General features: G+C 35.5%; 1 protein-coding gene across 1 annotated transcript; it reads left to right on the top strand.

Moving 5' to 3' along the window:
* The first annotated feature begins 129 nt into the window (after positions 1 to 129).
* Positions 130 to 14,025, top strand: LOC127064396 (F-box only protein 33). Its single transcript, XM_050995403.1, has 7 exons — positions 130 to 763; positions 1,118 to 1,212; positions 1,282 to 1,473; positions 1,552 to 1,953; positions 2,042 to 2,290; positions 2,369 to 2,564; positions 2,629 to 14,025. Exons 1-7 carry the CDS (start codon positions 284 to 286, stop codon positions 2,758 to 2,760), a joined length of 1,746 nt encoding a protein of 581 aa, XP_050851360.1. The 5' UTR covers positions 130 to 283; the 3' UTR covers positions 2,761 to 14,025.
* The last annotated feature ends 716 nt before the right edge of the window (positions 14,026 to 14,741 follow it).

Below are 14,741 nucleotides of genomic sequence, written 5' to 3'. Positions count from 1 at the left end.
AAATATGACTTTTGACACGCACGTACGTGTAATATGAACGCGTGTGTATACTACGCGCGAATTATTGCGCATAAAATCATCTACGTTAGAGATCAACACTCTACATAGAGATACATAAAGAGGCGTAAATCGGCTTAAGAAATTTTCACGTTACTGCGTGCCCAAAAATGTGTCATTTCACTAATCATACGAAAAAGAAAAAAAAAAAGAAAATCCGAAGGGCTCGCTGAAAGTGGCATATTTCAGTTGACGTGTGCGTAGAACGTGTGCGCCGACCAATCGGATGCAAGATTTTCGCGAAGAATCGTCGGGAGGAGTACACACGATTCAACACAACTGTAGGTACGGCGGTGCGGTTGGGAGTTACAAGTTGAACGCAATACCTCGCTCGTATTTTGGTTTGGGTATTGGTTTTTCATACGGCCGTAGAACCGTAGAACAGAGGCATTTAGCCGAATTAATTGAGACAACGGTGGCCAGCGAGTGGCTAAAAATGCTACACGCCGGAAATGGAGGTGAAATTCGGCTGGATATGTTAAAACACCGCGAAGAAAGTGACACAGTAGAAGAGGCAACGTCAAGAAAGTGCGAGGGGCAGCTGTCTTCGATGAAGGCAAACAGCTGTTCGTCTTGCATACTTCCTAATCGTACCATTGAAATGGAACAAGAAGATAACAACTCGTGCTGGAACAATCTGCCCAGCGTTATTTTGCAAGAAATATTTTCGTATTTGCCACATGAGAACAGGATAAAAGCCTCTCAGGTATACTTCTACTTTTTGTTTTTTTGTCCTGTCAACTGACCTGACACAGTAGGTAATCAAACGATTATATTTCACATAGCCGTTTGATGTTTACGAAACTCGACCTTTCTATCTATTGCGTGTAAATCATAACGGTTGAATGCTAGTTACGCGAGATTTTTTTGTAACTTACTAATATTATAAATGTTCCTTTATATATATATATATATATATATCTATATATATATAATTTTTGCAAAATCAAGAATATACCTATCAAAGTAATACTGTCAAAATAGTAATACATACTTATGAACGTAAAATCTCTATGGCATACTCTAAATGAATCTAATGGACCTGTCCTAATTTATACAGGTTTGTAAAAATTGGAGATATGCGTTATTCCATCCCAGTTTTTGGAGAAAAATTACTTTTGTTCTGAAAGACGAGGATAGTATTTCATGGGCTAGGTCGGTAATTCATGCTTGTAACAAAAAATTTATGATGTTAATATAAATTTGAATTATATAATTTTATAGGTTTCTGGCAGATTGTTTTGGACTTAGTGTACACGAAGCAACCATAAGATGTGACATAGCGTGTCATATTGTAGAAACTTCTCATCTTCTGAAAAAATTAAGTTGTAATAGGCAGTTACGAAAATTGTTCTTGGAATATAGCAGTAGCATATTTGAATGTCCTAATTGGTACATGGAAAGCGAGACTGACAGGTAGAATTGTACAAATATTGTTTTAAAGATATTTAAAGGATATATTTAAATCTGACTTTTTTTTATGAATGTTTATAGTCCAACGAACAGTACCTCTCTAATGAAATCCATTGTGAAAATTATTGAAACATCTAACTGTTTGGAAGCTCTGAGTTTAGGATACATAGAAGAGTTAGCAACTAATGCCAATATAATTTTGGAACCATTACTTCTACATCATGCTAAACATCTAACACACCTCAGTCTAGCATCCGTCAAGGATGACCCAGACCATTATGACTTTATAGAATTGGAAGAATATATTTTTAAATCATTTATCAGACTGACTGTTTTGACAGTAGATTATGACGTTGTTAATGATGCCTTACTCAGAGCTTTGGACAGTGGCACCATGGAAACGATAGTAATACATGTACATGGTTGGCATAACGATTACTTAGGAACATCAAACGCAGCTTGGGAGTATTTCGTTCAAAAGAAGTACGTTAACATTATTCCGTAAAATATTATATCTCCAAATGGCTATTTCTTCATTAACCGGTGTAATATTAATCAAATTCATTTTTAGTCCAAAATGTGAACTACGACTAAATCTCATACATTCTTACATTGGTGTAAAAGTATTAGATACGGAAATTCTTCGCCCTTCCATGCCTCTAACGCACTTAAAAGTATTGTTCTGTGAAAAATTTAATACAGAGGTACTACATCGATTATCAAATTGGTATCCTCACACATTAAAATCACTCATATGGATAGATTCTATGGATACTACGGTAAATACTCCAGCTACAGACGATCCTAATGAGCCGGATAGGTAACTAATTTGCATCGTACTTTTGATGCAAATAATTAATGAAAATCAAACGTAAATTTACTTTTCAATCTATTACAGCCCAGATCCCCTAGTATTCGTGGCTTGGAAGTGTACTAAACTCGTGGAAATGGTGTTTATAGGACACAAATATTACAAAGAAAATTTATTAGCTATCGCACGTCTCAGAGGAAGTACACTCAAACTTCTTGTATTTGCAGAAAGTGATATTGCGTCTGACAGCGAATCGTGGCACAAGACTGAGACCATCACGCATGTGAGTACATGCATTATTTTTCTCCTAATGGCGTAATTAATGATAACTTATCTTCGTATTACAGGAAATACAAGAGATAATGGGTAAACATTGGGCACCATTGAGGAACACGGAGTTACCAACGGTAGTGTTGAATCCATTTGCCGGTGACAGCAGGGAGGTCATTATGCCGCTTATCCTGCGCGACGAGAAGTAACTTCCAAGAAAAATAATGCCAAGAAAATGTCATCCAAGGACTATCCATTAACAGCCACGACCACTTATGGAAGGAGAACATTTTCAGAAGTACAGTTGTAAAGTTATATTCTTTATTTTTCTATAAGATTTTTTTTTGTACGCAACGCGGTGAATACGTATAATGAGTTCATAGTCCAAAATCTAATTAACGCATACTGCCATCCGTCGGCTAGTTGTTAGATGTAACTTATTAAGTAGAGAGGATGAGAATAGTCGTACCGTACTATCGCGCCGTGATATTACCAATTCTTGTATGGATGTGATATGTATATGGAGCTCGCATTTACATTGCGCTATACGTTTGCGAGTTTAACGTGCATCAATGTTCCTTCTTTAACGATCATGCTTTATCTTAAACCATTCCTTCAAGGAAGATTTATTCCTTATATGCACAAAACTAATTTGTGGCACAACCAAGGGAGATAGTTAACGGTGTTATAGATCGTGGATCATCGATGTTCGTAAGCTCGATTACCGATGTATAGTACACGATCAATCCCCAATGCTCTAGCGATAAGCCTACCTCTCGTGTCTTTCTCACGACGAAACGTCCAAATTGAACGCAAATTACAATGTAATACAAATTGCAATGATTGAGAGGGAGAGAGAGAGAGAGAGAGAGAGAGAGGGAGAGAGAGAGAGAGAAAGAGAGAGAACGATTTTCTATAATCCTTACGACGGATGGTAGGAATGACTTATTTATGCTGTGATTTTTCTTCGTTGGAGAAGCTATGCAGGGAATCGCGTCTTTATATTGACAATGATAATCGTAAACTTATCAGGTATATATATCCTCACCGCGATCTTTACTTTACCGATCGTTCCTCTCACCCAAATATCATCGATACCCTGCAAAGAATAATAAGTAAATTTCGTGTAGATATAACAATACCTTGGTGTATGTGAGAACAAGGTTAATATGTAAAAAAAAAAAGAAAAAAGAAAAAGAAAAGAAAAAAAGAAGAAAACGAAAACGTCAAGGTAACGCTATATGGATAGCATTTTTGACGTCTACCTGTTGCTACAGGGTCATTAAAGATAATATTTAATAACCAAGGTAAATAACTTGGAAAAGGAAGACGATCATCTATGGGATAGAAGTGAGAGAAATTCCGTGAAATAATTAAACAAGGGAGAGAGGTCCGATCCCATGATCTTCCACAGGAAAACTAATACGAAAATTCCAAAAACGTTATCTGTAAGTAGAAGAGAAAAGCATCGTTCTTAACGGATATTTTTCCAATCCACTGCAAGAAAAAGAATGTAGATAAACAAAGGAGTCAAGCATTCGCTAAGAGCATGCTGTGCGACACTACTAAGAAGGGATATTTAAAAACAACTCGATAGAATTAAACATACTTTAAACGAGTATTGCGTAGTTTGTATTAAATGCACAGGGGTACAGAGCTGAGAACTCAAAGTAAGAAGTCAAATGGCGTTCCGAGGTTATTTTTAATACCAAAACCAATCGGACGCAATTGTAAAAAAAAAGAAGAAGAAAGAAAGAAAAAAGAAAAGAAGATGAAGAAGAAGAAGAAGAAGAAGAAAAAAGCGATAAGAAACGTTTAAATGTGAACGCGCACGCCGGAGTCGGCCAAGTAGTACATGCATACAAGAGATAGCCGAAGAAGATGAATCATGCGGAATGTTGTACGGCGATATGTGTGTTATATCATATAAACTGTGATCAACAACCGTTTGTTCTGTACGTACCATTTTTCTCCATCATGCTCTTAGCGATCGCCGATATGCGAAACATGAGTATATCTAACGAAGATCGAAGGAAGTAACTCTGCTAATCGTATATATACATATATGTATATACATATGTATATGTATATATATCTATATACTTATATATGTATATATATATGTAGGTATATCTGTAACTACTAATCTATCGAAGTTTAAACGTTTAATATTCGGGTGCAGTAAAAAGCACTCGCATTTCTATCGTGCGATTAATAATGGTGACGATTTTGAATGTTGTTTACAAAGGAACCATATATAATAACATGAAGAATAAGGAGGAATAACAAAAGAGAAAGAAAAAAAAAGTAGAAGAAAAAGAAAAGAAACCAAAAAACCAACGTATATACAGTTATACTATTCTGAGATGCGATTTACTTTTTTCGAATCCTTGTATAATTATTAATGTCGTCGTATGTACATCGTAGTCACGTATTATACCATTCTTTTTTTATATGTGATCCTGTACATACACTTCATCGAAATCTTTAAATGAAAAGAAAAGAAACAAAAAAAAAGGAAAAAAAACAAAACAGAAGTATTTCCACACTTATATGTGAAAGAAAGCCGCAATAATGTGCCCCCCCCCCCAAACATGGTGTACGTAAAGTCAAGAATAAGATATGCAAAAAACAATGTTGTAATACGTGTAATATATATATATACAAATCTACATATGTATGTATGTATATATGTATACAAAAATACACGAATGCAAAAGGTTCGATCGAGTGTGAGGCACAAAAAATGTATGTAAAATGAGGGAACGATATTCCTTTCGAGCGAACACGTAAAAACGGGAGAGAAAGAGAGAAAAAGAAAGAGAGAGAGAGAGAGAGAGAGAGAGAGAGAGAGAGAGAGAGAACGATAAGATGCCGCTATAATACAAGATGAACGGGCCTTAATATGTACCTGAGTCGCGATGTAAGAGTAATTTTGACGAAACGTTTGACGCGCGACGTTCGCGATATAAAAGAAAGAAAGAGAAGAAACATACACGTACACGTTAAAAGCTAATCACTAAATCCTTAGTAGACATTTTTTGTCGAACCATTTGGTAATAACGAAACCAATCGTTTATCAAAAAATGACTAGAGGTTAAGATAGAAGAAGATATGCGTCTGCGACAGCCCTTTCATTTCGTACTACATGCGCGTGAACAATTAATTGTATTTACTTTACATTGAACGATGTAACACGAGAAAAAGAAAGAGAGAGAGAGAGAGAGAATGTGTGAGAAAAAGAAAAGAGGAAAGAGAAGGAAGTCTTAACGCGAAATAAGACTCGTATAATAATCGAATAACGCGCGCTCGTTAGCCGCCATTTTAACGCGCGTAAGTCCGCCATGTTTTTTCTTTTTCCCCTCTTTTTTCTTTACTTATTTTAGATTTTCTTTTTGTTTATTTATTTCTTTCTTCCTTCCTTTCTTTCTTTCTTTCTTTCTTTCTGTCTTTCTTTCTTTCTTCCTTTTCTTTCTTTTTTCATTTAACGATAATACCTTTGATCATTCTTGCATAATTTTTCCTTTAGCTTCGAAATCGCGTGCTTATAAATATTATTAAAAAAAAGTCATGCTCGCGTGCGCGCGGTGTTTACGAGACCGTGAATGAGAGCAAGAGAGCGAGAGAGAGAGAGAGAGAGAAAGAGAGAGAGTACGTGTGTATGTAAAAGACCATGCATGTTGCATTCGTATTGCAAAGAATCTATCTATGTGTATCGCGTGTGAGGGAGAGAGAGAGAGCAGAAACAAGATAAAAATTAAATAGAAAAGTAAAGATGAAATGTGAGAAAGAAAAAAATAAATCTAGATGATAATGTGTAGCACCATCTATGCGCGTTAGAAAGAAAAAAAAAGAAAAAAAAAATAAGAAGAAAAGAACAAAGAATGTGCAGCCGCTTAATATGGGCACAACGCGAAGGTACACAGCGTGCGTATATGTATTATTGATTATAGAGCGCGACGATATACAACAAACATAAGACTGAACCTGCCGAAAAAGGTGTATTTAAACAAAAAATATGCATACACAATCGCGCGCGCGCGCACATATTATACATGAAAATTAAGCGAGCTGCACGTTGCATCACGATGGACATCGTACTCATAAAGGAACACGTACTTCCTATGTATATGCGAATAGGCGTAAGAATGAAAAGAAGAGAAAGAGAGATAGGGAGCAAGATTTTTCTCGTGAATCTCTTCTGTGGTTTATTCTCTTAAAAATGCTACCAACAGTGTTGGGCCTTTTTTCTTTTCTTATTACTTTTCTTTTCTTTTTTTCTTTTCTTTTCTTTTTTTTTTTTTAACTTCCGGTTCGCTCGATGGTGGAAAAATTTAATATATGTATATATACATGTACATATATATACACACACATATGTATGTATGTATGTATGTATATATATATATACACATGTTAGCGATTTTATGAATATGTTCGTCGTCGTATTAATGCGAAAGATTAAGCGAAAGGATATTAAGAAGCAATTAAAATAAGGGTGATGTGTGTGGTGCGTGTCACGCAAAGACAGCTAGCGTTTAGAGATACGGAAAAAAGAAAAAAAAAGAACAGGAAGCCTCCATACACACGTATTATGTATGTAGTAAAACTACACATACATGCCCACACACATGCGCGCACACACATACATACACACGCACGTACACACAAACACACTGTATTCCTCGTTCCGAGGGCTCACTCGATAATGGTTCTCTCATAGCCGATAATTAACCTTAAGCAGCCTGCCAAGAATCAAAATACATAAAATATGTAAAATATCAAACGAACGCTAGCCAGTACAGAATGCTATAAGATCTATTTTTTAAGACGCGAATGTATATTTTTGTACTAAGGCAGGCCTTAGTGTGCGTGATCGTAACGAGAAAACAAGAATAAAGAAGAAACGAAGAAAAAGAAGAAGAAGAAGAAGAAGAAAACAGTCGCGATAAAAAAGGAAAAAAAAGTAATTATAATAATAATAATTATAATAATTATAATAATAATACTAATAATAATAATAACAAATTCCTCTTGAGCGCGCGCACAAGAACGCCAAGATGGAGGAGAGCTGTGATTAAATCATGTCGGCTTAAAATAAGAAAGAGGAAACGTAATAACGCCAAGATTTAAACAAAGCGAACAAAGGGGTGGGGGATGTGCGACGTCAATTTCAGTAAATCCTGCTGTTGGATATTATTATTATACATATATGTTGTACCGAGTGGGCCATAAGAAGAAAGAAGAAGAGAGATTAGAGGAATCGAATAAAATGAAGCGATATGATGAAGAACAAAACATCTGTGATAAAACTAAAAATAAAAGAAACCAATATTAAAATCCTAGATGGGTGCTCATTGATAAGGAAGAATAAAGAAGGAAGGAAAGACGAAAGAACGAAAAAAGATACGAAGAATCTTTAAAATATGTAGGTCTAAAGAAAACGAAAACGAAAACGAAGATGAATGCACGAAGTATATGATTCCTAGAAGATGAGGTGTTTTTTGATCGAGTATGATTCCGATGAGAGAGCAAGGGAAAGAACGAATGAGGGTATGAGAGAACGAGATGACGCTATACGTGTGATCGATTTACTCGTAAAAAGGAAATGAGAGATTTAAAATGACACGAATAGGAATGAGGAAAATGATAAAATATCGACGTGAAAAGATATCGAACGTGTCGGTCCAACTCTCCTCAAAGAAAAATGCCGATCTAACAATCCTCGCGAAAATTCAACGAACGTCCAGTCGTCTATTCGCGTATATACATATATAATTTTATCTTTATAAACGCGTTTAGACGAGAGTGTGCCCATAGAGAGAGAGAGAGAGAGAGAGAGAGAGAGAGAAAGAGAGAGAGAGAGAGAGGGAGAGGGAGAGAGAGAGAGAGAGAGAGAGAGAGAGAGAGAGAGAGGCATATTTAGTTATGTAGACGAAAACTATCACGATATTGCGCGATTAAAGGCCATAACGTACATACACAAAACACGATGAACACAAGACATGCGTACACAAATTTAATTTACGTGCAAAAGAGCACACTGACATTCCATTCGGAAAAGGAAATGTGTAGAAACGTGTAAAAAAAGTGAACATCGAGACTCAAGATCTCTTTTCTTTTCTTTTTTTTTTCTTTTTTTTTTCTTTCTTTTTTCTTTTTTTTTCCTTTCTTTTTTTTCTTATCAATTAACACGTGTAAATACGTGAAGCACGATAGATAGATGAAGCTCGATTCAACTAGAATTCGAGTTAGAGTTTCGAGTATTAGTATGTATTAAAGTTGCGAGCTCTAGTGAACTTTCCATGTGGAAACAAAAAGAATAATGATTAATACGCTGGACCAACAACAATTTGACTGACTTTCATGTCTTCGCTTTGAGACAAAAATTTAGGCCGATCTATCATTTCTTTTTGACTTTTGAATTCAATTAGAATCTCGTTGAAGTGACGACGAGCGAAGAGAAAGAGAGTGAGAGAGAAAGAAAGACGAAGAATATATACAAGAATTATTTATTTAAAAATCGAAATGGTAAAAATCGAAAGTAAGTAATCACGGAATAGGTAGGTCCAGGGTATGTACCACGAGCAGTATTATAAGTTCCTAACGAAAGAAGAAGGAAACAAAAGAAAGAACTTTGCACTTCGTTTTAGAACAACACTCTAGATATTTAAAATATATCGTAGCTTCGTCGAAGTAACACGAAAGAAGAGCGCATTTTGTTCGACATAATAATCTTTTTTCATCGATCGATTACTTGCTTTCATATATGTGTATGTATACACGCGACATGACACAAAACACACATACGTAACACGCAAATACATACTACCGATAACGTTATCGAAATTTATATAAACCAAGTATGATCCATTCCAATAAAAAAATAAAGGGCAGCCGATAATAAATCGCGTTCGAGAAATCGCGTAGATCGGGCGGGCAAAAACGAAAGGATTCTTGTTAGAAAAAGAGAAAGAGAAGAAAAAGAATATCTTTCATTCATCCCCTGGAATTATATATGTACTAATATGTTTATATATATATATATGTATATATATATATATATGTCCTCGTCTGATGTCCTCGTCTGATATACGCAACAGAAAGGGAGAGAGAGAGAGAGAGAGAGAGGGAGGGAGGGAGGGAGGGTAAGAGAGAGATACACACACACACATATATACACACACACGCATGAATAATTACACGATCTTATCGAAAATCCAACGCTCTCCTCGATCGATAATAATGCACGTAGGAAGGAAGCTAAGTGTTAACCGTACGTAAGAAATAAAAGGATAGAAGCTTGCGGCAAGAGAGAAATATACATATGCACACACATATGTTTTCGTCATCGCGCAAATGGAGAAAAAAAAAGAATTAAAAAAAGAAAAGAAAAGAAAAGAAAAAACTTTACGACGATCCCATACCAATGATCTTCTTCGAGTTTTTCTACGAGATCGAGAAAAATATTATGATAGAGAGCGCAGATCTAAATAAATAAAAAAAAAGAAGAAAGAAAGGAAAAAGAAGTAAAGAAAGACGAAACAAAAAATTACCGTCGTTCGAATTTGTCGCGCGTATCTATCGTATTGCGGGAATAAGTAATCAAAATAAAAGGAAAAATATAGTTCGTCATGTTCTACTGTAAAAATAACTTAAGACGATCCACCGAAATTTCAAACTTCCCTTTTCTCGTTCTTCGAAAATACGATCTTCGGCTAGTCTTTAATTTCCGTCGTTCGATCATTCTTCGTTTACACAATGTATTATTTCATCGTATATTGCAATTGTCACAATGATAACAATTTCGATGCTCGCGAACGGCGGAGTTATCGATAAGCACAAAAATGAAACTATATGACCGCAAAATTATGCTTCGCAACTTATAAAAAAAAGAAAGAAAGGAAGAAAGGAAGAGACGAAGAAGAAGAAGAAGAATAAGAACGATCTGAAAAGTCTAATGAAAGAAAGAAACTTGTGAACATTAAATTCGCGTGTTTTTTTGCGAACGAGCAAAGCCATTGTTCTTCTTCGAAGTTTGCGCGCGCGTGTGCAAACGGATCACAGGTTCATTCGTAATCCTCGTGCGTTGCGTTGTATATACTTGTCGACGACGACGACGACGACGACGACGATGATGATGATGATGATGATGATGATGATGATGATGATGATAATGATGACGACGACTACGGTGATGATTCGTGATTGGTAGAGTTTGGTTGGCTCACGAATTCGATTATACAACTCGAATTTTGTTTCTTTTTTCTTTCCTTTCTTTAATAGCGTGATCGATTTATATCTCCTTCGACAATTATATTCGACCATTTTAACGAGAACAAGACAAGAAAAAAAAGTGAGAGAAAAAGCAAGAAGAAACTTAACGTTGTACATTATGAAATGTACATTCTTCTAATTTATATTTTATCAATTGTATCAACGCTCTTCGGCACGTATACCTACTTTGGTGATCGACTTACTATTATTATTATTATTACAATTGTTATTGTTGTTATTATTATTAATTTTTATGATTAATATTATATTAATTGTTGGCAAGCACAAGTTTATCTTCACACAGGCTCGCCAACTTTGCGCTGTCGATACACGAAAAAGGAACGAAGGAACCGTCGTATTTAACGATGACTCTCTTTTTTTTTTCTTTTTTTTTTCGTTCGCCAATACATAATATCTCGCATCGTTCTTGAATTCTTTCCGTCGTCGATGACAAATCGATAAATTGAACGTATATGTATATAATATTAATAAAAAAAAAAAACAAGATATATATATGTATATGTATATGTATATGTATATGTGTTTAAACGCACTGAAAAGACGCCTTTCAGTTTCGATCGTTGAAAAAAATACAAGAAAAAAAAGAAAAAGAGAAGATTTCGATATGGAAGGCGCCTTTTCGAGATCGACTCGAAACGTCGATTCCTTTTCTTTTTCTTATTTTTTTTTCTTTTTTTTTTTAGAATAAAACTTGCTGTATCGTAAAACTAACCTGTAAGGATATTTTAAGCGATGAGAATTTTGTCGAGAGTTTCCGTGTCGTACGGGTAATATATAATATCACCGACCACTCGGCATATAACCTCGAGAATCGTTGTTTTTAATTCGGAAAGGAACGAAGATAGCGGACTCGTTTCCTTTCTCATTGTAAATCCTATAATGTACGTACATACATACATAAAATACATACACACGTACATATGAGAACGTGCTGATTTTACATCGATTTAAGATAGACTTAAGGGACTTGGTTGAACTACAAAAAAAATTGTTTTATCGTTAAATGGCCCAAGTATGAATGGATTGTACATATGTTAATATATATATATGTATTAATATATATATATATATACATACATATGTGATTAGGACATATATTTAATGGAGAGAAGATAAGAATAAATAAAAATGATGGAAGAACGTAAAGGAATGTAAGCGCACGTATAATATATATATATATTATATATATGTATATTATATATATATATATATATTATATGAACGGTATTCAGTAATCGAAAAGAGCGATTTATCGAGATAACTTGATAATAATAGCCTTTATATTTGGATCTAGATGTTAGAGAAAGATATCGCGCATGGGAGAGACCTCTATGATCAGCAAAGTCGAATGCTTTCCCGATGACTGTGTATGTATGTTCATGTGTGTGGTGTATGCGCGCGTATATATATGTAAATACATTATGTACGGCGACAATATCAATGATAATGATGAATTTGATGCCGCCATATACACTTACTCGGGATATTATTACACGAAAGTAACGAAACAACTTGTGATTCACTGCCTTCGATTTCTATGCGAATAATTTCCTTTTCTTCTTTTTTTTTTTTCTTTCTTCTTTTCATTCTTTATCTCTCTTTCTTTTTCTCTTCTAACATCTTATCTCATTGCATTTTCAAAACGCGTCAGATATATTACAATCGTACGAAAGTTATTAATCGCATAGCGACGCATTGCATCAGATTCATCGAAATCATGATTTTTTTTCCGTACGAATGATCGATTACTACTCGTGCGAGCGATTCTTCCCAAGAAATGTCGATAACGTAAAATGTTAACTGTTGCGTTTGTAAAGAAAGAAACGCTTGAGAGATCCCTCTATATACTTAAAACTTCGACGTACCTTCGAGAGCAAGTTTCGCGATATCTCTCTTTAGCCACTGGATATAAATATATCTGGACCATGCTCAGGACTACCTGACAAAAACAATTTATAAAGAATATAAATATCTCGTCGAAGAACGAAAGCAAAACATAAGACAACAAAATGTCGTTTTCGTTCTGCTATTCGCAGGAACGACGCCGCGAGAAGAGATTATATCGTTCTATGCGCGTAACGTGTTGGTATAAGAGTGTGTAAGAAAAAAGATGAGGGGAAAAAAAAAGAAACGACTCTTTTTGGGCAAGAAAAGTCCGTCGGTTCGTGAATATTTTATTTTAAAAAGGATATACATAAAATATTTTATTTCTATATTCTTGGTAATTCTCATGGAGATAATAACCATATACGTGCAATGAATTTCCTTCGAAATAATTGTTATTTGTAAGAAGAGTAAAATGAAAAGAGAGTAAAATCGATTCCAATATTCGTCGCGACAATTTTGTCACGTTTGTCACGTTAGTTCTTTTTTTTTCGAACTCTGCTGGATCAATCGATGTGTTCGAACCGATGCCGAAGTTATCGAGAGAGAAAAAAAAATCGATTAGAACAAATATTCCATGCATTAATAATAAATATAATATGTATTATATACATCGTATATACTACGGCTACCGGTTCGTAACTCTTTTTATCCCTTGTTCGATGATAAAAAAAACAAATTTTTTTCGATCGTCTACCGATGTAATGAGTTACATTTTTATCGCACAATCGCAGTTCTCTCTTACCGCTCAACAACCTCCGTGCGGTTAATTAATTATCGATTTTCGTACGGATTACTTTATTTATAGTTTATCGAATCTCTCTCTTTCTTTCTTTCTCTCACTCTCTCTCTCTCTCTCTCTCTCTCTCTCTCTCCTTATGATCCGGGCTAATTTCGGACTATATATTCTTTATTGCGATAAAGTCCAACTCATTACCGCGCGGAGGTACGATCGTATATCGGTTTGAGCAATTACTGACAGTTTACTCAGTTATCGTAATTGTGTCCGTCTTTTCAACGCGGTCTAGATGACCGGCATATCTTTATTTATTTTTTCTTTCCTTTTTTTTTTAAGAGAATCATTATCTCGCTTACTGCGTGTAATTAGTATCCGTTTCCGTTTGGAGAAAAAAAAAAAAAGAGGAAAAATCTTCTATGTACGATGGTCGGTCTATAATTTAAATATTTAACGCAATCTCTTCGAATAATAGAAAAATCAAATGTTTTCTCAAATGTATGAATCAATTTTTAAAAGTGTATCAGTCGATAAATAAAATCGTGCATGGCATAAATTTACTAATTGTATCCTGAATAACCCTACGTCTCCTTTGTTTGTTAGTCAATAAAATTCTAAACACGATCTCATTTTTACCAATAAATCAACTAACACGACGAAACTGAGACGTTCGTTCAACGATTTTTTCTCATTGTTTATATAAAAAAAGAAATTGATATGTTATATCAGAAACGTGTATTTCTTAAATCAAAAAATCAAGTCATGTTTAATACATAATAACTGATAATTTCGATGTACGGAGGAAGTGTAAGAACGCACACGGTTGAAAGAGAAGAAAAGAGAAAAAATAAAACAAGATGGAGGGCGGACGGGCAAGCGGACACAAGCGGTCGACTAAGCGGCGGGGCGGAGTGAAGGAGGGTGCGTAAGTACGGGAGAGATTGTGAACGGCGCTTAAAGCGCGCCTCACTCTTCGTCGCGCGGTTCCCCGCCAACGATGGCGTATTTTACAAAGTCCGTGGGGTGCTTCCGGTAAGCCCCGTAGCCAGCGGCACTTTCTCGGCTCCTTCGCGGCGCTATCGGTCGCACGGCAGGGGCGAACACAGTGGCGGCTTCGGAGGCGATAAGGTCCACGGTCCATCCCCACCCCTAAAGCGCGCCGTTACACCTCGGCCTGTGCCTCTCTTTTCATGGTAAGAGAAAGAGAAAGAGAGAAAAAGATATATATAGAGGGAGAGAGAGAGAGAGAGAGAGAGAGAGAGTGAGACGGAG

This window comes from Vespula vulgaris, chromosome 6, assembly GCF_905475345.1.
Source record: "Vespula vulgaris chromosome 6, iyVesVulg1.1, whole genome shotgun sequence".
Taxonomy (NCBI): domain Eukaryota; kingdom Metazoa; phylum Arthropoda; class Insecta; order Hymenoptera; family Vespidae; genus Vespula; species Vespula vulgaris.
Note: the sequence above shows the minus strand (reverse complement) of the source record. Positions and strands in the feature narration are given on the sequence as shown.